The sequence below is a fragment of the Porcisia hertigi genome, chromosome 23 (genome assembly GCF_017918235.1).
Source record: "Porcisia hertigi strain C119 chromosome 23, whole genome shotgun sequence".
Lineage (NCBI taxonomy): Eukaryota > Euglenozoa > Kinetoplastea > Trypanosomatida > Trypanosomatidae > Porcisia > Porcisia hertigi.
This window is the reverse complement of record NC_090582.1, coordinates 85,538-106,651: the sequence shown is the minus strand read 5'-3', so window position 1 is coordinate 106,651 and position 21,114 is coordinate 85,538. Positions and strand designations below refer to the sequence as shown.

The window sequence follows — 21,114 nt, the reverse complement described above, 5'->3', positions numbered from 1 at the left end:
TATCTGCTTGTGAGGTCGCCGATGTTGTCCCTCCTTTGCAAAATCTCGTTTCTGTGTGTGTGTGTGTGTGTGTCGGGGTGGTGGTGGTGGGGGGGGGAGACACTAATATCTATCTCCATAGAGGATACGACAAAGGGAATACAGTTGAGGGGAAAGAAAATGAGGACGGGGCGAAGCAGACAAGAGCGCAGGGCCGAAAAGTGGAGATCAGGAGAACGTAAAGAACAGCCAGCGCCAAAGATGTGCCACCGAATCCGTTGTTAGCGCTATTTGTTCATCCCTTGGCGCCGCGCGGTCGCTCTCTCCCCCCGCTCCCTCCCTCCCGCCTGCGTGTGCACCCCACCATTCCACGAGGAGAGAGGGGTGGGGGGGGGGGGACTTGGGCCGGGCGGTGAGTAGGTGCACTTCTAGTTTACAATGGAGCTACAGCACACTTCCTCTCGGTTTCGTTCGCTCCGTGTTGAGTCACAGTGCGTTACCTCAGCGCCATGACGATATTTTTGGAGCTACACACCCTGTAGAGTCATTAGTGCGGGGCGATGCTCTAGACGTGTCCTCAAATTATTTGTGCCCCACTTTTTTCCCTCCTCCTCCGTCGATGTCGTCGAGTTGCACTTCCACTTGAATTCGGTGATCCCGTTCATATCGTTGTGATCTCAAGACTGCGTGAAACGATGCCACCCTGGGCAGCACCGGTGGCACACCCTCACCCCAATCCACACCAGCCTATCCGCTTCGACTCCCCTACTGCGCACATGCATCGGCAGAAGCACGTGTGGGAGAGCCGCATAAATTGTGGCATCCCAGCAAGACAACAAAGCGCTGGGGCGAAGAGGTCACCCCAACACATGCTAACCGATGACCCATGACCATCGTCAAGACTATTAGTCGTGCATATCGACACCGATGCAGGGGTACACACACACACATACTAATGGAAGAATGGTCGTACGCCCTTGACCTGCGGCGGCACTCCAGTCCATCTGCAACTCGGCAGGCCGTTCACTCGAGAAAAAGGGGAGCGCATACCGCCCCCCCCCTCCGACCCCCAACCCTCTCCCACGGGCTCGCACACCTCATCTCTTCCATGCCACTACCCATTTTCAATGGCATGGATCAGATCAGAATGTTGCGGATACTGCAGAAATCCACCAAATCATCGTCAGTCACTGTTGCTCGCCGCTTCCGCCAGTCATGCAGCACCTCACGAATGATGCAGTCCGCCACTCGCTCCTTGACTTCTCCGCTGTTCATGAGGCCGCTGCGGTAGCGGTGCGTCACGTCGGTGAAGAGTGCGTCATCAGGACAGAAGAAGCGCAGGTACTGGTAGGCCACATCCACCTCCAGGTTCGCGCCCGTCTTCTGCATCTGCTCAAGGGTGGCACAGCCGCCTGAGAAGGCGCAGCGCATTTTTTTACGCACTTGCTTATCTGTGTCATGTAGGGTAATGACGCCGTTCGTCTCTGCGCTGCTGCTCATCTTGTGTTCCAGCCCTTTGAGGGCGGGTAAAAATTGTGTGTGCAGCAGCGCCGGTGGCGGCTGCTTCAGCCGCGCCGCGGCGGCGCGCGTGAGAACGAAGAAGGGATCCTGGTCAATGGCGCAGGGAATCAAGCACCTCATCGGCCTGTCATTGTTCTGCAGGATGCGGCGAAAGGAGGTGCTGAAGCACGGCGCCGCTTGGGTGGCAGGAAAGGCGATTTTCCCGACATTGTCGCTGTCCGAGATGCCGAGTGTGTTCTTCACCGCATTGGCAGTCATGCAACGCTGGAGCTTCAGCACGGTTGGGTACATCTCCCCCATGTATTCTGTGTTGCGGAAAATAAAAGTGCGGCGCGGGTTGAACCCAAAGGCAATGATGTCCTTGATGTTGTCACGAATGAGCTCCTCCGCCTTTGGGCCCTCGAACGGGATATCGCGGAAGAGAAACTTTTCGTCATCCGTAATTTGTATCACGAGTGGGAGGTTGAACACATCTTGGAGATACTTGGTCAGCATGAACGGAAGCACATGGCCGATGTGCATACTGCCAGCGCTGGGGCCGCGGCCGGTGTAGAGGAAGGCGGCATGCCTCCCGGGCTCGATAGAGGCCTCAATGTCAACGAGTGCTTTGTGAAGGTCGCGATGCGAGAAGGCGATATCTCGGGTGAAAAAATGGTGAAGCGGCGGCGGCGGCGGTGGTGGTGGTAGTGGCTGTCCTTGCGGCCGAGCCGGAGATGCGGAAGGCAGGGCTGCTGGTGCTACACCACCAGAGGACACTAAAGTCGAATCGAGGGTCCTGGCGCTCTGGGTGTTAGCTGACGTGATAGACATAGCCCGCTTGTGTGACTTGGTGATAACATCATGCATGTGCTGACGCGCACTGTCGTCCACACGCTCCGCTCTGAACGTGGTCAGCACGCGATCGTAATTGATGCCTTGCGGACCCTTGGCGGCCACTTTCCACGGGGTGACAACGTCTTCCATTTGCGAATCGCCGTCTCCAAGGTGTTCAGCTTGTTCGCCAGGATCATCGGTGTGGCTAGACCGCGTACGGAAGATATGCAGCGCGGCGCACGAGCCCAAGGCGGCACGCGAAGTCCATGACCAGCGGGCGTAGCGACGCATATGGAGGTGCGAGAGCAAGAGATATTGGCTTGCCTGTTTCAGAGACTATGTATGTGTGTGTGTGTGCCAGGGACTGATAGAAAAGAGAACCGAGTGACAGACCGATGGGCGACGCTGTCGGCGCCTCGGCGCAGAGGAGTCGATGGATACGGGTGCCCACCTCTGTGCGGGGAGAACAACCGGAAAGGATTCACAAACGTACACAAGGCGGAAAGGTGTGTGGAGAGGAGGGGGGTGATGGGGAGAAGCGATGATGATCATTGCAGATGCGTACGGTGCTTCGCACAATAAGTCAAAGCCGACACGGGGGAGCGAGTACACGTTGTGCTCGCCGTACGAGCGTGAAGATGAAAGCGGTGGTGCTATTTGTAGAAACCCTTGCGAGGCGGGACAATCAAATGCTACAGACTTCATATGACATCTGACCGAGTAGACTTGACGCCGAGGTGTTCTGCTGTGAAGGTGTCTTGGTTTGGTGGGCTCGCTTGGGGTAGTGGTAAAAAGGGGAGGGGAGAGGGGAAGGGCGGCGTGGTGGGAGCACTACGGGGACCGAATCGCCGTCTTCATCCCCAGTGGTGCGCACACGCCTACAGCGGTATTCTCACACACCGGACCTGACGGCGTCATTATCCGGATCCCGCCTGTCCGCTTCTCGCACCCCGGGGGGGTGCCCCCACTTTGCCGGCAACTGGACTTCTTGCCGTGTGTAGAACAGAAATGTGCTACCAGGTCAGCGGTAGGAGCAGTGATGATGATGCGGGGATAAGATCCCGTGAACGTACCCTCGCCTCGATAACAGGCGCATTACACGAGGGGAGAGGGGAGGGGAGAGGGGAGAGGGAGAGGGAGAGGGGAGGGGAGGGGAGAGGGGAGAGGGAGGGGAGAGGGGAGGGGAGGGGAGCACACACCCGTACTCGTTCTATTCTCTGTATCTGCAATGAGCTACGCCTTGGCGGGGATATAAGCCACCATCGTGGTGTTTTCACGCGCAAACACGCTCAGCACAAGTGCGCGGTGGTGCATCAAGTACATGCTCATCTTCTCGGGGTCGAGCTCCTTCACCGCTGAGAATAAGCGAGCGAACTTGCGCGTATCGACGACAACAGTGGCCATCCGAACATCATCTACACTCCCACCGTCCTCGCCGTCATGGCCACTGCCGTCCTCACACTCCAGCGGCTCAATCAGTTCAACTGCCTCATACTTGAGAGAGAAGCGAGCCATTAAATGTTCAGCGCGGATGAGCAAGCTGGCCGGTCGAGGTACGCCCTTGTCGCGTAACCTCTTCACTCCGTGACACACTCTTGTGCAATCGTCGTCGTTGACCCCGGCCTCATTGCTTTCCGCACCGCGCTGTGACGTCGACTGCGTCACCACGCGCGCCGAGAAAGTCACGTTGTCGGCGGCCGTGTTTTTCAGCTTATCAATGAAAACGGTGAGCTCCAACATATCTGGAACCATGATGTGCAGGTGCTGATGCTTCAGCGGTGGCGGAAACAGGCTTTGAATCTCACGATCCCCGAGGACACGCAGAGGCACATCGAAGCTGACGTCCGGCTGACCCGAGAGTCCCTGCATGGCCACACGCCACAACGGACACCGCCCGTTCCGGGCTAATCGCACTTGCACGCGTGAAGTGTTCCCTTGGTGAGATCGATCGCGCGCCTCTGCCTGCTTGACGATGTGGATGAGCTGGGCAAGATCAAGTACCTCGCACGTGATGGAGTGCTCGTCGTAGCGAGAGTCGCAGACCATCTCGGAGAACAGAACCGACGACTGGCACTTTATCCACACCTGCACCCCATCCGCGGTGTTCGTGCTCGAGAAAAAACGAACACGCTCAGACTGAAGGCGCACGATGCAGTCACGTTGTATGCTGCGGTACACCTGCAGAACACCAAGCAGGCCCTTGGCGTCCTGGAGGGTTGCCTTGAAGCGCATACGAGTGTGTGTATGTGTGTGAGAGAAAACGTGGAGGAGTCACACTCCCGATGCGACGCGTAAAGCGTGGTGTCGCCGCCAAATACGGATACAGAAAGTAAATAGGACGACTACGATAGCGCTGAGGGTAGCGGTTGTAACGGTCTCAGAGAAGAGAGATGAGGGAAGCTCGTAGGGAAGTGTGTATGTGTGCGTGTGTGTGTGGGGGGGGGGGCAATCCACCGACGAGAGCGTTGGAAGAATGACAACTAAAAACAGTGACAGAAACGCAGCGAAGCAACAGCGCCACGCAATGAGAGCACTCCTGTAAGGGGCGAGAGGAGAGACAGCGGAGTATCGCCTCCTCTGTCATCAACACATTTTTTTCCAGAGGAAGAGGCGAGGGGGTGGGAAGGGGGGGGGGGAGGGCGCTACGTCGGCCCTTCGGCAGACAACCGCATGAAGAAAAACAAAAATATTTTCTTTCCAGCAAACATGAAGGGGCAGTGAAAAAAGGGATGCGGGGGGGCGGAAGCACACGAAGAAACGCAGTTGGTTTCGACGCACCGCTGTTCGTTTGCCCCGCGATGGTTTACATCGAGGATGTGAGAGGGTGCAGCCCTGCCCATTCCACATGCGCGCACACACACACACGGGTGTAAAAGAAAAACCAAGCTTTGCTCACAAGCCATTACTCACCTTCTCCGTGGGGTGAGTCTACACGGCAAGGTGGGTGGACCAGCTGCTCTGGGCAGCGAGCAGTTCGTTCAACAAACTCCGCAAGACCCCCTCAATAGTCTGCGACCTCTCCTCCACGATGGCGCCCCCATTTTCGATGCCTGAGTGGGTCTCGTCGCGTTGGCAAAGGGTTTGGTAATTGGAGATCAGCTCGATGGCAATATTGGGAGTATAGCCGGTCTCGCAAATGGACCCGCACTCTGAACAGATGAGTTCGCCACGACTGTTGTACATATTCGTGAGACATGCGAAGCAGAAAGTGTGCCCACATGGCCAGAGCGTCCGCGGCTTGTTAAAGACATAAAAGCACTCGCGGCACGTTGACTCCATCTCCAGCGAAGCATGAAACGCCATGATGTTGGCCACCGCCACCGTCGTCAGTCGCACCGCGCCCACCAACGCCCTCTCATGTAGAATCAGGTCTTCTAGTTTTTGCTCGGTTGAGCGCACGGCGGCGTCGACATAGCACAAGTCCGCGTCAGACACTTGACAGCCCACATCCACCATATCGGATCGCCCCCTCCAAAAGTGGTCGAGAAAGCCTTCAGCAGCGCCCTCGACGTTGTTGTCCTCTTTACAGTCTCCATGTACTTCCCGCGCTATCGTTTCTTCTAGGGCGCAGTTCAGGTGCAAGCGATGCGAGAGGGAATAACTGTGCACCATGTGGGTGAGCGCAATGGCGTACTGCTCCGCCGTCATTCCGCTGCGTGCCTCGCCCACGGAGAGGTAATGCGCGTCCTCTCCAAAGTCGCGCAAAAGTGTGCTTTGGTCTGCCAGTTCCGCCCGCAACGCATCACGCCGCGCCACGAGGGCGCTGAACTCTTCTTCTGCGTCTATGCGAAACTTCGCAATCAGCGCTTCGTCACTGACACAAAAACCGGTGAAGGAATCGTCCTCTTTCAAGTCCTCGCTGGGTTCTCTGGGGAGCTCATCGGCATTGCCTGCGCCGGCGAGGTCGTCCCGCCTCGAATGCTCCCAGTTGGAATGCTGAAAGTTTGGAAGGAGAAAGTCTTTCATGTCGTTGTCGTCCCACATCTCTTCCACACCGTCGAGGATGCTCTTGGCGGTTCGACGCAACTCCACGTGATTCTTCTGTTCGGGGAAAAGCATGAGGAATTCGTTGAGGCTGCCGGTACTCTCACTGTCTATAGGGTCGCTCTTCGGTGAGTCCTCCCGTGAGTGGTTTGGTGAGCCCTTTGGGGGGTCCTCCAGTGAGCTGCCAGCGGCAGCGACAGCGACACCCGAGACAGGTTCTGACGAGTGCTCCTGCGTCTTCAGAGCTGGAACCCCTCTGCCAGCACTTGTTCTTGCCTTTGAAAACACCTTTTTGACATCGCCTGTATCGAAACGGTCGTCGCCGCCCACACCGAGACCAGCCGTCTCGCCCATGTCACTATTGGCGCCAGCGCCGACAGACGATATTCTATGTGCGTCGCTTTGTGGTTCTCCTGGAGCCGTTGTTGGCCGCTCAACAGGGCCGACAGTTTCTTCTCTCATGTCGAAGGGCGCTGCGTCGGTCGACTTAGGGCTCTGCGCGTCAAAGTCCAGTCCCAACAGAAACCTGTTCGCGTCTCGACTGCTGCGCCTGAGCTTGCCAAGCGGAACACATCTATCGTCTCCACCTGACCCACTCCGCGCTATTGAATCGATGAGCTTGAGTCGGGCTTGCCGCTTGCGTCGGAGCGCTGCTGCGCCCTCGGGGTTGCTGGTGCGGCATGATGAGTAAGGGGAGGACGTCGCGAGGGTCGAAGTGCTCTCCTCACCATCGACAAGGTGTCGCGAGCCGCCTCCATCGGCACCTAGCGAGAGGAGATGGCCAGGTGCCATCGTGTCGAGCAGCTGGTCACCGCAGTTGTGTGACATCGTCTCCGTTGCGAGAATTGGTGGGTTCATGCTGCTGTCCGACTCGAGTACGGTCGGCGACAGGTCTTGGACGACTATAACCTGGTGCTTCGAATTCGGGGAGGCAGACTCACTTCCGGAGATTGCGTTGGATTTGGTGCGTCGCTGATGCCGGCTCTCGCCAACCCCAAAGGAGCCCGCGTTCGCCTCGTTCTGGAGGAACTCCTCCAAGGCCATCATGGCGCCTTCAGTAGAGAGCAGGTGTCGACCACCATCAGCCTTCTTGCTGTCCAACGGAGGGTGACCGCCACTCTTACGGTGTTGGGTCCCACGGCGCTCCCGCAGTAACCGCACCGCCTCTTCTCGTTGCTCCGCGGACATCTGCTTTCCATACGTCCTCTCAAGGAATTGCTTCAGAGAGAGCACCAGAAGGTCACTTGTACGAGAGAGGTTGCGGGATGCCGACCTGCCACTGCGGTGTGGAGCCAGCATCTCGTCCTCCTCAAATACGGCGTATTGGGCGTCGTCCCCCTCCGTCCACTGAAAGAGCACTTCGCTGTCTGTGCAGATAGACTGCATTTTGAGCCGCGGTGGGGATAACGAGAGCGCGTCGGTGTGGCGCCGCACACCCAACAGAAACCCAGATACACCGGAGCGCACGCGACCATGTTCATCGCTGCCTCGACCAATAGTGTAGTGCCCGCTGCGGGTAGTGAAGCAGCGATTCACCAAACCAGAATAGAGACCACGTTTGTGGGTTGGAATGCCCTTGAGGCGGTGGACTCGCACCAGATCCACGGCCGAGTATGGGTGAGCGTCGATAGACATCTCTGAGGAGGATTCCGGCGCAAGCAGAGAATCGGGCGAAGGCTGCCCACACGTGGCGGCAGCATCTCCTTCAGATGTGCCACGTGTGGGCAGCGCTTGGATGGTGAACGGCAAGACCTCCTGTAAGGAGGGCTCTTCCTTTGCAAGCGGCTGTGAGCCGTTGACCTCTGCAGTAGCTGAAGAGGGGGCGCTATGCTTCAAGGCACTGCTCACCTGAGTGTCATAGGGAGGCACAAACAATGATTTCGCAGTGGCTGGTACTGGTGGCCGGTGTTCCTCCTCCCACCGTGCCTGCGCGGCACGAGCTTGCTGAAGACGTTCTTGGAGTCGCGCCTCTAACAAGCTACGTACCTGTTCGGTGAGTGCATTTTGCGCGCGGCTCTGCACTTCCTGTGAGCTGAGTCGATAGCTCGCTTCTGTCACTGGCTGCTTCAGTGCAGGTGATGACACGAGCGAGGAAGGAGAGGTGTAAGCAGCAGTAGCAGCAGCAGCAGCTAGTTTCTGTGAAGTGCGACTACCGGGGAAAATCAGGGAGACGCGTGTGTTTGTGTGAGAACGCGCTGGGGTGTCGTGCGCCTTTTGCAGGGGAGCGAGGGGGTACACATCCAGCGTGCGCACGCAGCGCGAAACGGAGTGGTCCACCGGTAAGGGCTGCTCAGGACTGTTAGAGACAGGCATATTCTCTTCCGTGTTTCCACCAGTATATGCTTGCCCAACACACAGAGAGAACGAAAACGAGAAAAACAAAAGAGAGAGAGAGATGCAGGCTGCAACTAGCACAATTCAACGACGCGTGCCTAGACGTCGAACCACAGGGTGTGGGGGTGTGTTAGGAGGCACCGCCGGGGGGTGCTCAATCCACCCTGTGTCAACCTGAGGAGCGCACGGGAAGAGGGAAGGGAGGGGGGGGGGGGCAACAAGACGTTGTGCTCAAGTGTAAGTGGAGAGAGGCAAGGGAACGTAGCGGAATGAGGAAGCCATGCACGCAGCGCAGTTGAAGAAAAGGAGAAGGAACGCGTGATGCTACAGGGGGCGCAATACCTAGGAGGCATGGGGAGACAGAGGCGGACGGGCAGAGAGAGGACGCCACGCAACACCTAGTGCAGCAATGCGTTCAAAAAGGCAAAAAAAAACTGCGCTAGACCGAAGAAAAGCGGGGGAAAACACAAGGCCCATGAGAGCAAATTTAACTTGTCTTTTCGTCACGCCCCCGCACAGAAACGTCGAGGCCTCACACATCGGCGACCTCGGCTACATTCGTGGAAGCGAAGATAATAAGAGAGACAGGAGAGTCAGCCAAAAGCTTCGGCACCCATCGGTCAGCATCACGCTTTCCATGTGAGTGATATCATGTGTGTGTGTGTGTGTGTTAACCGTGATTTTTTTTCTCTTTTTTTAATGGATGAGTACTACTGCCCGGGGCTCCTAAGCCACGCCGCCTCTATGCGATAAGTAGAAGGGGGGAGCTGAAGGAGGATGAGGGCTGGGGGACGGCGACGAGGACTGGGGGAGAGGGGGGGGGAGGTGTGCAGAACAAGTCCCGCCACAGGAAAAAGAGAAAAGGTAAGAGGCGGCTAGTTAGAGGCAGCCAAGGACACGCTGTTATGGGTGCAATTATGTGTTGCGAGCTTAACGTACATGCCTACTCGGATGTGTGAACAACCATCACTGTGAGATCCAGTTTTGGGGAGGGAGGGAGGGAGGGGCGTAGCTGACCCTGGCTGCGTGCTCAGGCCCGGGTAAGGCTGTAACCACCGTCCACGTTGAGGGAAGCTCCGGTGACGTACCTGGCCTTGGAGGAACACAAAAAGATAACGATGTCACTCACCTCTGTGATGGTGGCCTCGCGCTGGTAAAGAGGAACCTTCTTACGATAGTCCTCTCGGATGTCAGAGGGCATATCGTCGCCAAGCACCGACAGGCCCGGGCCGACGCCGTTCACTCGAATGTGGAGCGGCGCAAGCTCAAGCGCAGCACACCGTGTAAGACTCTCCAGTGCTCCCTTGGCCATGGAGTACATAGTGAATCCAAGCAAAGGCTGTCTCGTCATGGCGTCTACCATGTTCACGATGGAGTAGTTGCCTCCACGCCGCTCGGTGGGGGTGTCAGCGACGCGCTGCGCAAAGGTTTTTATCAAGTAGTAGGGTGCCATCGCGTTGGAGCCGAATATATCGTCTGCTGCCGCTTCTGCAGCCCCCGCGCCCTGAAAACATGAGTTGCGCCCCTCCCCATCGCCCCTCAGCAGCGGAGTGGGGTAATAAGCAGAAGCGTTGTTCACAAGCACATCGCAGCGCCCCCAATGGGTATAGCACGCATCCACCAAGCTAGCACAACACTTAGAGAGGGGAACGACCGCCAAATCATCTGTGCCTCCATTCGAGGACACAGAAGTGTTGCGTAGGTCTGCTTGGATCACTATGGCGCTGTTCGGCCGCTTTTCATTGAGTGCTTCAGCCAGTGCGGCTGCCTCTGCAGCAGAATGATTGTACTGCAAGCACACAGCATACCCCTCTGTGTGGAGCGCCACAGCAATGCCTGCACCAAGACGTTTTGCACTGCCTGTCACCAAGGCCACGGGCATCGTCGAAGACAACATGATGACTTCTCCCGCTGAGTTCAGCTTCCCCACCCCCGTACAGCGGGCAAACAGCACACACACACACACACACACACACGGGCGAACGAGCAGGACGTGAAAAGAAGTCGAGATAGTGAAAAGTACGGTTGTTTCAACTGCCTTATAGAGGTGCCAATGAAGAGTGAGTCATCAAAGGTATGGTCACCAGGCTGATGGCGTGTACGGTGTGCGCGGTATGTCTCTTCGGGGTGACACTGAGGATATTTCTTGATCGAACGGATAGAAGCGGACGGGAATAACGAAGAAAATGGGAGGCGGGAGCACGACCTGATCTCTAAAGATGATCGCTCTATTTATGTATTTGTAGCATGGCATCAACATATATATTTGGGGGGGGGGGGGGGAGAAGGGGATCGGGGACGTACCGGAGCTAACCACCAGGGCAACGTACCGGAACTACAAAACATTATACCAAATGCCGCCGATCCATACAATACATCGTCTTTTTTTTGAGGGGCGACGTCTGTCACTCCACTTCTCCCCCTCCACCAACACACCGGGAACAGCGAGTCATCACGTGCGTGGACGCACCCCTCCTCCTCCTCCTCCCCCTCCACTCCACCCTCTGTTGCACCACGGCTGAACCTGGGAGTCACCCAAGTGCGAGCCGTACCTGCCATGCAAGGGGTGGTGATGATGGGAGGGGTAGGGCAGGGGGAAGGGGAGGGAGCAACCGGTGCAAAGGACGCAGGAATCTCATCAGGGATACGCAGCCGGTTCCCCTTCCGCACAGTGTTCCATGTGCACCACAGTAAAGAACCATCAGACGGTAAGCCGATGGCCTCTCCGCCGGTTCACGTGCCCACACCGCCACAGAGCACATGAGCGCAGCGGCTCACTCCACACCCGGACTCGCCACCGGCTCATTGCGTCGTGCACTCCAGCTGTCGACACGCCCTGGCAAACCCTGACCCAGGGTTCGGGAGCAGGGCTCCCTGAACCACGCCGCACACACCAACGGCTGCACACACCACGCCCACACTCGCTCCCATCGGGGGTCGGGCGCGATGTGCTCGGGTCGCAACCGACAGCTTGCCGAGTACAGGAATAGTGCAGGCGTCCTCACCGGCGCAGCTGGGACCGACTCGGCGACATCCGGCATCTGTCAGTCAGCATCGGTACCGGGAAATGGCGGACCTCACCCCTCGGCTGTTTGTGCCCGATCTTGTGTCACAATCACGGGTGCCTTGGGCCCTGAGCAGGCAGATCTGTGCTGCTTGGAGGCCTCGCACAGCCAGAGCCGATCTCCAATACGCCGCGCCGCTCGGTGAATCCCGTCATGGGAGTGATGAACATCTACAAATGGCGAGACCCCTCCTCGCCGGATACACATGCACACACACACACACACACACGCGCACACCGGCATTGAACACATGGTGCAGTGTTACTTGAGAAGGCTGTGGAATTCCTCGGCACCACGACTGCCCAAAGCCCTCACCATCCCATTAAAGGTAGAGCCCTGGCGAAGTACGAGCTCGCGCGGGGTGCCCATCTCCGCAACAACGCCGTGGTCCATCACGATGATCTTGTCGTACTGCGCGACAGTGTGCAGCCGATGCGCGATCGTGATCACAGTGTACGCCGAGAACGCGCTCATCACAGTCGTCTGGATCTGCCGGTCAAGCGCCGGGTCGATGTTCGCCGTCGCCTCGTCCATCAAGATGAACCCGCTCCCCCTCTTCAGCAGCGCGCGCGCCATGCACATCAGCTGCCGCTGCCCAACGCTGTAGTTGGACCCACCCTCCAGCACACGGCTGTCGATCCCCTCGCCCTCCGACGCAACGCGCTCGCGCAGCCCCACAAGCTCCAGCGCAGCCCACACCTCCGCGGACGACGCCTCCAGGAACGGGTCCACGTTCAGCCGCACAGTCCCGTCGAACAACACGGGGTCCTGCGGGATCATCGAGAACTTCCGGCGCAACTCGCGCAGCCCGTACGTCCCCATGTCGCGCCCGTTCACGCGGATCACACCGCCGCACACATCCACCATCCGCAGGAACGTCAGCAGCAGCGTCGACTTCCCGCTCCCCGTCCGCCCAACAATGCCCACCTTTTCGCGCGGCGCAATCGCGAAGCTCACACCGCGCAGCACAAGCGGCAGCCCCTCGCGGTACCGCATATATACGTCCTCGAACACCAGCGACCCAGCCTCCACGGTGTGCGGCGCGGTCGTTGTCGGGCACGCAGACTCGATCACGACGCTCCCCGTCGCGTCCACCGCCGTCCCCGTCCGCTTCTCCAGCTCGTCCACCTCCGCGTCAAGCTCCGGCATGGGCTCCTGTGGCACTTCGCGAATGTAGTACAGGATGCGCTCCACGCTGTTCATGTTCGCCTCAACGGTGGCAACCTGCCGCACTAGCCAGTTTAGCGTCTCCGTCAGTGTCATTGCCATCGTCATAGACAGAGAGATGAGACCGTTCTTCTGGCTCGACCCCCACGTCATCTTGCTGGTAACCGCAAGAAGGGCCACCGCAAAGACTATGACGCAGCTGAGGAATTCGAGGCGGACGCCCAGCCACCGGTTGGAGACGTTCTGCATGTAAAGCGCACTGTACACTACGTCGAGGCGTTTCAGGGCTTCCTGCAGCAGCACTGGCGCCTTGCCGTAGGTCGCAAGAATGTGCTGTCCGTGTAGAGATTCCTCTATCAGTGTAAAGACGGGCGAGTGTGCGACACTTTTGATGCGGCGGATCTCGCGATTGGAGGCGGTGTACACCTGCATCCACGTGTAGTAAATCACCACGCAGGGCACAATCGCCAGAAGCAGCAACGGTTGCGCACATGACATGATGATGATAGTAGAGCACAAGGAGAAGGAGTACTCCAGGAGGTACAGGTAGCTGTCGTTAAGGGTGCTGTCAAGTACAGCCACATCCTTGGTGAAGCGGTTCAGCACGCGTCCAAGCGGTGTTGTATCGAAAAAAGACATCTGCGCCACACCCAGAGACCGCAGGAGAACCCTATGCAAGGCACCCCCACCAATTCGAATAAGGCGGTAGCATAGGAAACAGGGCAGTGGCGAGCTGAAGATGCCGAGGAACACAATAACGAGATACACGTAGAGGTATGTGTCGTCTGTCTTCTTTAACGAGTCCGTCGACCACATCGATAGCCAGACTCCGTTGCCCGCATTCACGAGCTTCGTCACCACGAAAACGAAGAGTAGTAGTCCCCAATCAGCCAAGCCGCCACATGCCCTCAAATATGCGACATAGGTGAAAGACGGTACCCTACCCGTTGCCCTCTCCTCCGTCGTAATCAGTTTGACGACCTCGCCACCAGGCCGTCCGAGGACCCCACCTTCGCTCTCTGCAGGGGGTACCTCCTCTTCACAGTTCAGCGCACACACTTCCACCAAGTCGGGCACCGAGTCGGCTGCTGCCTCTTCCCTACTCACATTACTGACGCGTGCATCCGTGTCCTTGGAGCTCTTCAGCCCACCGCGCAACGTCTGCCCCAGCGAAGTGGATGCGAAAGCCGAGTAGTCGCCAGTGAACGCAATGCGTCCGCGCTGCAGCACTACGATTTGATCCGCGAGTGCCAGCAAGTGAATTTGGTGCGTCGCAAGCACGCGTGTCTTCCCGGCCAACCGACCAAGTACGACGTCGTGCACGATCCGCTCGCCAACGTGCGCGTCCAGCGCAGACAGCGGGTCATCCAGCAGGTACACGTCCCGGTCCGCGTACACCGCACGCGCGAGGCTCACACGCGCCTTCTGCCCGCCGCTCAGGTTCACGCCCTTCTCCCCGATCTCCGTCTCCAGCCCCCCGCCAAGCAGCGCAAGGTCCGCCTCCAGCTGGCTCACACGCACCGCGTCCGCCAGCCGCGTGGGGTCCTCCTCGTCAAAGAACAGGATGTTTTCCCGCACCGTCGCGTTCATTATCCACGCCTGCTGTGGCACGTACGCGATGCTACGCTCCGCCCATACGCGGCCCTTGCTGATCTCGAACTGTGACAGCAGCGACTGCAGCAGCGTCGACTTCCCGCTCCCCGTGGGGCCAACCACCATCGTCAGCTGGCCTTTTGAGAAGATGAGGTTTATATTATGCAGTAGCTCCTTCGACTCGAGCTGGTAGTACTTTACATCGTCTGCTTCCGCATCCACGTTCTCACCTCCACTACCAGTGGTGGAACCACCTGCTGGGGGGGTGGGCCGCATGCTGTTCAAGCTTCGGCGCAGGTTGTGAATGTCCGGTGAGGACGCACCCCCGTCCGGGCTGTCTAACTCGTACCACTCCGCCTCCGGCACAGTGCGCCGGTGAAACCACAGAGACATGCGCTGGACTGTCGTCTTCATGTGCGATCTGCACGGCGGCAGCGCCACCGGAACCAGCGTGTGGATGGACGCATCCCTGAGGGCGGCGGCTGCACCACCGTTCCCGAGCTCAACGATGTCCCGAACCTGCGAGCGTGCGTCTGGGCATTCCATGAACGCGATCAATCGCGTAGACGACACCAAGCACTGCAGAACGGCGGCGACGATCACAGGAATCATGAAAAAAGACGCTCGCATTGTGTTGAGGAGGGCAATCGTTGGAAATACAATCTCTGGCCTCAGTGCCTTTCCACTCGCGTGGTACGTGATAAGGACCACTGCGACCACCACCGTCGGCGTCGCATTGTTCACAAACATGAAGACCACGTTCGCCCACTGCACCTTGCGCAGACACTGCAGTTCACGATTTCGTGTGTTGTCGATCTGAGCCAGAAAGACGGGCTCCCAGCCCATGAACTTCAGTATTCTGATACCGGAGAAAAACTCGTTGGTGCGCTTGATGCGCAGGTCCACTATAGATGCCATTCTCTCACGCACACCTTGAAGGTACTTGGAGATGACGCCTTGTAGTGGGAGTATCACGAAGAGGACGGCTATGCCGGGAAGCGCACACCACCCGACCAGCCTAATCAGCAAAAATACACACAGCGTCAGCTGAAGCGGGGCGCTCCAAAAGTACATCATGTACCAGTTGATATCACCGATGTTACCAACATCGCTAGCGACCATGTTCATGACACGGCCCACCGACACGTCAGGACGCTGGAGTAATCCAGGCGACAAGGTGAGGCATTTCTCGAACAGCAGCGCCATCGATGAAGTCTCGAACAGTCCCGCGCTGCGGATACTCATGTGATCGTACTTGTGCGCCGCGCAGCTTTGGATCGCGCTCGTCAGAAAGATCGTCAGCGCAAGTCCCAGGCCCCAGTCCCATGTGGCGTTGTCTGCTTCCAGAAACTTGACAAAATACTCTAGCAGTACAGGCATCAGCACCGCTGCAACATCTGCCAGCAGCTTTGGAAGGACCTGCACCCACACGTGATACGAATGTGCACGGCAGAGCGCAGATAGGAATCCCGGAGACGGTGGTGGCCCGGGACGTACCGAGCTGCGTGTCGAGCCTAAGCGCACTCGGTTTACTGGCTCACATGAGCACACTTGATTGTCGCGCTGCGGTTTAAACAGTCGCTCACCGTGCACAATGCCGTTGTGCAACGCGGCCGTACTGCCTGGTGGGGCGCGCCGCCGATGCCGCGGCGCCACACACCACTCCACACCAGCCACCAGCGACCGTGGGTAGTCCGATTGCTGGAGATAACCGACCCACCGCAGCACACCGCTCGTCTCTGCCTCTGATTTGTACGCCACCTTGCAGCCAATAAACCCTTCCCACCGTCGGCTCGCCTCGATGTCGGCATGAATCTGCAGTGAGAGCTTGCGCCCCGTGTGGTGCGTGCGCGTGCTATGTAACGGTGGTGGCAAGTCGGCTTCAGTGATGCCGCCTGCCGCAGCCTTGTAGATGAAGTCCCCTATCCACCCATAATAAAGCTGCTGGAACCAGCTCGCCTGGTCCTCCACCGTCGGTGTGTACGGCGGCTCGCTACCCCAGAACTCGTCCAGCTGCTCCGCAAGTTTTCGCTGTGCTTCTTCCTGAGAACGCACTTGCGCGGCATCGTTCACCGCCTCCAACTCACCCGGTTCGCTGGTTTTATGGCTATTGCCACAGGCAGATTGGGTGTGACACTGACGCGGAGAAGCATCACTGGGCAGTCCAGCGGTTTCCTCGACCGGCGGTGTGTGTATAGACCGCCCTGCCGCCATGTCACACGCTGTAGGTGCCCTGCTTTTATGTCTGCGGTCTGCACCGTTTCCTCTTTACTGAGACAGTGCGGCAATCAAGGGTTGTGTAGAGGTGCACAAAGGAGGGGAGGGGGGGGCACGAAGATGGCGAGGTCTAATGAAGTCCAAACAACGCTGTACCAGCCAAAGAGCACGATGACGGCCACATCACGCCAATGGCACCCCGCTATGCATAAAGCAGAGCAGACAAAAGGGCGACTTGGGACGCTACTCCCACAACTGACGCCGCATCAATCAGAGTGCGAGTGAGGGCTGGGGTGGGGGAGTAGTATGTCAGGAGACAAGAGAGGAGAACACGAAAGCACGTCTATTTATCACACACACACACACACACACACACACGTGGACAACTGCGCCCGTGTGTGTGTGTGTGTGTCTCCGTCGGCCCAGGCTATCAAGGGTCAGATACAGTTGCAACAGAGAAAAACCGCTTCCGCGGCATCAGGGGAAGAGGGGCCCCAGACTCTCTTAGGCAGACAGGCTCACTCAGACAGGAGAACGCTACTCACAGACGTACGCCCTCTCCCTTGCCATACACACACACACACACACACAAAGAAATAAAGATGAGACGCAAGACTGAACGAAGGGGCTTCGCCCTAGGGGGGACACACACACACTAAAAAAAAGAAATTAGTTTTTGGCGGTAGGAAAGCAGTAGCAACCACCAAAAAAAAAACTTGAAACGGCCACGTTTAAAAGGAGCCACGCACCTACACGTCACCCTCACTCCTTGCCGCTGCTGAGTGAATGTCTTGGCTCGCGCCTCTTCATCTGTCGCCCCATCTGCCCGGCGTTCATGAGCGACAGAGAACTATCAAAACAATCAGACAAAAAAAAAAACACTGGCTCTCCCTCAAATGCCTACCAGGATCATCCATGTGAAAAATATGTAGAAAAGTCCGACCGGGTACACCACCAGCACCTCACGGTCAGCGGCCACCGTATTTCGGAAAAAGCGCAGGGCGGCCCAGCAGGCCCACCCCCACGCGAAGATGCACAGGACGGCGTTCAGGAAGAACCATGGAATTAGGCAGCAGAAGAGTGCAGCAAGGCAGATGGGCGCCAGGCAGTACCCCATGGCGCAGTACGTCTGAAAGAACATTATTTTGCTCCCGAGGAGTTTTGCATTGACGGTGACAACAAGGCCGCCTAACCAAACCAAAACGAAGACAGCAGAGAAAACAACGGCGCCCTGCTCGTCGCTGGCTTTCATGGTGAGGATGGAAGCAAGAATGAGACAGAGGAACAGCGGCCCCCAGAGCTCCCAATCACGAAGCTTCATCTCCTCGTCGGAAGTCGGGCTGACCACCAGGTAGAGCTTCTGGCCAATCGCCCTGAAATCGCGCAGCAGCGTCTGAAGCACCGGCTCCTCCAAGGTGGAGATGGTGCTCGGATTTGCATTCAGATGTACCTCGTTGAGCATTCTTCTGATTTTTTTTTGGATTCAGGGGGGCGGGAAGGGGGGGGGAAGAGTGTGAGAAACACTTTTTTTTATTTTTCCCTCGTGCTGGAGTTAAAACCGCACTGCAGAGCGGAGGCGCAAAGGAAGACAGAACTACTTCTCTGTGGCCCCCCACACACACCCAGAGTGCCCGAAAGGGGAGAGGGGAGGGGAAGGGGGAAGGGGGAAAAAAGAAAGCAAGGCGAGAGGTGCACCACTGCGCACGCTGAGACGCAGGCGCGAAAAAGGCAATCGAAACCGATACTGAGAGGCGCAGAGGCACGAAGGGGAGGGGGAGGGGAGAGCGCAGGGGTGGGGGAGAAACTATGACGTGGAGGAGAGTATGACGATATGCAAATGAGCCAAGAATAACAGCGTACACCGGGCAACATGCCGCGCAGTTGACAAAGGTTTGTGGGGGGGGGGGAGGGGGAGAGGTTACAGGAAGCATGTTCAGGCGGGTGGTAATGAGGAAGAGAACCGAAGATGGAGGAAGAACCGTTGAACAGAGTGGGGTGGGGGGAAGCAGATGAGTTAAGAAGACTACCGAGAGAGAGAAACGGCAGCCGTAGAGGGTCGACACATGTATGTGCGGCGTGTGCTTGTGGCAGCAACCTACGGGCGCGCACCACCGGACATGCTGGGCACTTCCTTGTGGGGTGGGGGGGGGGTTGATTTAGTTTAATAAGTGCAGTTCTCCTTGATGTCGTTTCTCTTCACACGCAATACAGCAGAGTGCCAGTGCTGCTGCACAGATGTACGCCACTACGCACAAAAAAAGACTACAAAAGGGCAACACAAGGGGGGGGGTTGAACAGACAAACGACTGTTCGTCAGTGGAGGCCTCCTCCGGCCGGGTGAAGAAACAGCGGCACAGCGATGAGTAGTGAAAGCCAACACAAACGTCGAAGATAAAACAGAGAAAGGCGAAACATAAAAAAAACGGCTGTACTATGCGAAAGAAATGTCCACGCATGTTCGTGGCACAAATCTGCGCTTCAGAGGGAACAGAGAGGGGGGGGTGATGATGTGTCAGGCCCGCTGCCTCATATCGACTCGACATGGTGCTAAAAAGGCGTCAAATTTTTTCCTTGATGTAAACCATGTTTGACTCGAGCTGCGCAGTCCACTGACGCTCCTCCAGCGTTGGGAGCAGCGCTGCCCTCATCTCGACCGAATGATCGCGCACTGACTGCAGTTCCTCGCTAGCTGCCTCTCGCTTCTGCGCCACCTCAAGTAGTCGCTGCTGCCACTCCTCCTGCGCGCACTGCTGCTGCGCGAGTCGATTCCTACCGCAAAACAATGTTATACATGCAATGAAGGTCACTGCAACACAAGCCGGGATGATAACGAAACCCCACGCAATCCCATTCCCATTTCCTTGGAGGGTGAGACCTTCCAGCGTATTGAGGTAGCGGCCCCCCATGCCAGCCAGGTGGAAGACGTCGTTCACGTACTGAATCCTGTTCCGCACCCTGCGTGTCGCCTGAAGGTGGGTGCCTACATCATCAAAGCGATTGCAGCGGTCGCGAGTGGAAGTCGTGAGCCACAAGTAGACGCGGCGCCGCCACCTACGCGGGTCTAGACCCATCATCATCCTATTGCATAGGCACGCATAACTGCCTGGCTGTGAGCGCGTGATTGTTTGCCTTCAGAGAGAGAAGCGTATGAAGCCTCTCCACTCGCCCAGCCAACAACAACAACAAAAGAAAGCAGGTTGTGTACACGGGGAAGTAGAGGCGCTCAGGGAAACCGAAGATTGAAAAATTCCCACGAGATCATTCAACGCGTGGGCACCGCCGGGTGTAAGGGACGGTGGAGAAAGGGGTGGAGGAGGTGACAAGGTGCGGAAGAGGGGGATGAGCACGCACTTGTCCATCCGCGTATGAGCCTGTGCGGCCGCAATTCCAACAACAGCGTCATCGCTTCACCACACGAGTGTAAATTTTCGTACGTGCGCTCTTCCCTCCCCCCCCCCCTCACCTCAGGTGGTGGTGGTGGTGGTGGTCGGTAAAGGGGGGGGGGGGACAACACGGAAAAGAAAGCGGTGTGATTCGCATCCGGCTGCACAAGTCAACCACAACAGGGGGTGGAGGAACGAAAAAAAAAGCATCAACGACAAATGGGGGAGGGGGGAACGCAACGCCATCACTCCTTTAGTGGGCTTTGTCCCCCCCCCCCTTCTTTGTTCTCCCTTTCGGAGAGGCGTGTGGACCTGACACGTGCCTTGAGGCCCTCAAATTCAAAGCACCGTGCTCACGCGCTGCCCGCCATGACGTGGTGGCACCCACACATGTCCTGTAATACACAGAACAGCGAGACACGTGAGCTAGGCAAGAGGAAGTCTCACACGGCTCCACCCCGAAGCGTACACGTGTGCGAGGCTTGCGGCAAGCCCTGCAGCTTACCAGGTGGTGTGGTGAGGCGCAGGTGCCGGGGACATGGCGAGAGTGCTTTGGGCTCCCCCATCGCACCTCACGACCCCCACCCCCAAACGTGGCGGGCGCGGGGTCTCAGAAGCCTCTGACTTGAGAGTGGTCCAGCATCCCCCCTTTCCCCCGTTGCATGGCAGATACGGTTTTCCCCTTGGATTACTCCAGGGCTCAGTCATGGTCCAACACAGAGATTGGGGGAGGGAGGGGTAGCTGCGGTGAAGTGGGATGGAGGTGCGTCCACACGTGATGACGCGCTGTTCCCCGTGTGTGGGAGTCAAGTGAAGTGGCAGATGTCGGAAACAAAACAAAGTCCAGTCAAACTGGGATATGCGACTCTCGAGTTCCCTCACCCCACCCGTAGTGCCTACGAAACCGCATACATGTCCGCTGACGTACAGAGTTGTTCCCCTTGTGTGGTTGCGTGCACTTGTACAGTGCTGTGAGGATACGTGCGTTGTCGAGGGAGTTGCCCGACAACCGGTAGGTGTGACGACAAAGGAGGAACACATTTACGGACTTATGCAGG

At 57.6% G+C, this 21,114-nt stretch overlaps 4 protein-coding genes across 4 annotated transcripts; all 4 read right to left on the bottom strand.

Annotated features, from left to right (window-relative positions):
• Positions 1-1,116: 1,116 nt before the first annotated feature.
• On the bottom strand, positions 1,117-2,604 carry JKF63_04793 (uncharacterized protein; the record flags this gene model as incomplete). Its single annotated transcript, XM_067900767.1, has 1 exon — positions 1,117-2,604. The coding sequence occupies one exon, from the start codon at positions 2,602-2,604 to the stop codon at positions 1,117-1,119; it is 1,488 nt and encodes a 495-aa protein (XP_067756967.1).
• Positions 2,605-3,546: 942 nt separating this feature from the next.
• On the bottom strand, positions 3,547-4,545 carry JKF63_04792 (uncharacterized protein; the record flags this gene model as incomplete). The annotated part of the gene is made up of 1 exon (XM_067900766.1): positions 3,547-4,545. One exon carries the CDS (start codon positions 4,543-4,545, stop codon positions 3,547-3,549), a length of 999 nt encoding a protein of 332 aa, XP_067756966.1.
• Positions 4,546-5,241: 696 nt separating this feature from the next.
• JKF63_04791 (uncharacterized protein) lies at positions 5,242-7,932 on the bottom strand (the record flags this gene model as incomplete). The annotated part of the gene is made up of 1 exon (XM_067900765.1): positions 5,242-7,932. The coding sequence occupies one exon, from the start codon at positions 7,930-7,932 to the stop codon at positions 5,242-5,244; it is 2,691 nt and encodes an 896-aa protein (XP_067756965.1).
• Positions 7,933-9,661: 1,729 nt separating this feature from the next.
• Positions 9,662-10,528, bottom strand: JKF63_04790 (uncharacterized protein; the record flags this gene model as incomplete). The annotated part of the gene is made up of 1 exon (XM_067900764.1): positions 9,662-10,528. One exon carries the CDS (start codon positions 10,526-10,528, stop codon positions 9,662-9,664), a length of 867 nt encoding a protein of 288 aa, XP_067756964.1.
• Between the last annotated feature and the right edge of the window lie 10,586 nt (positions 10,529-21,114).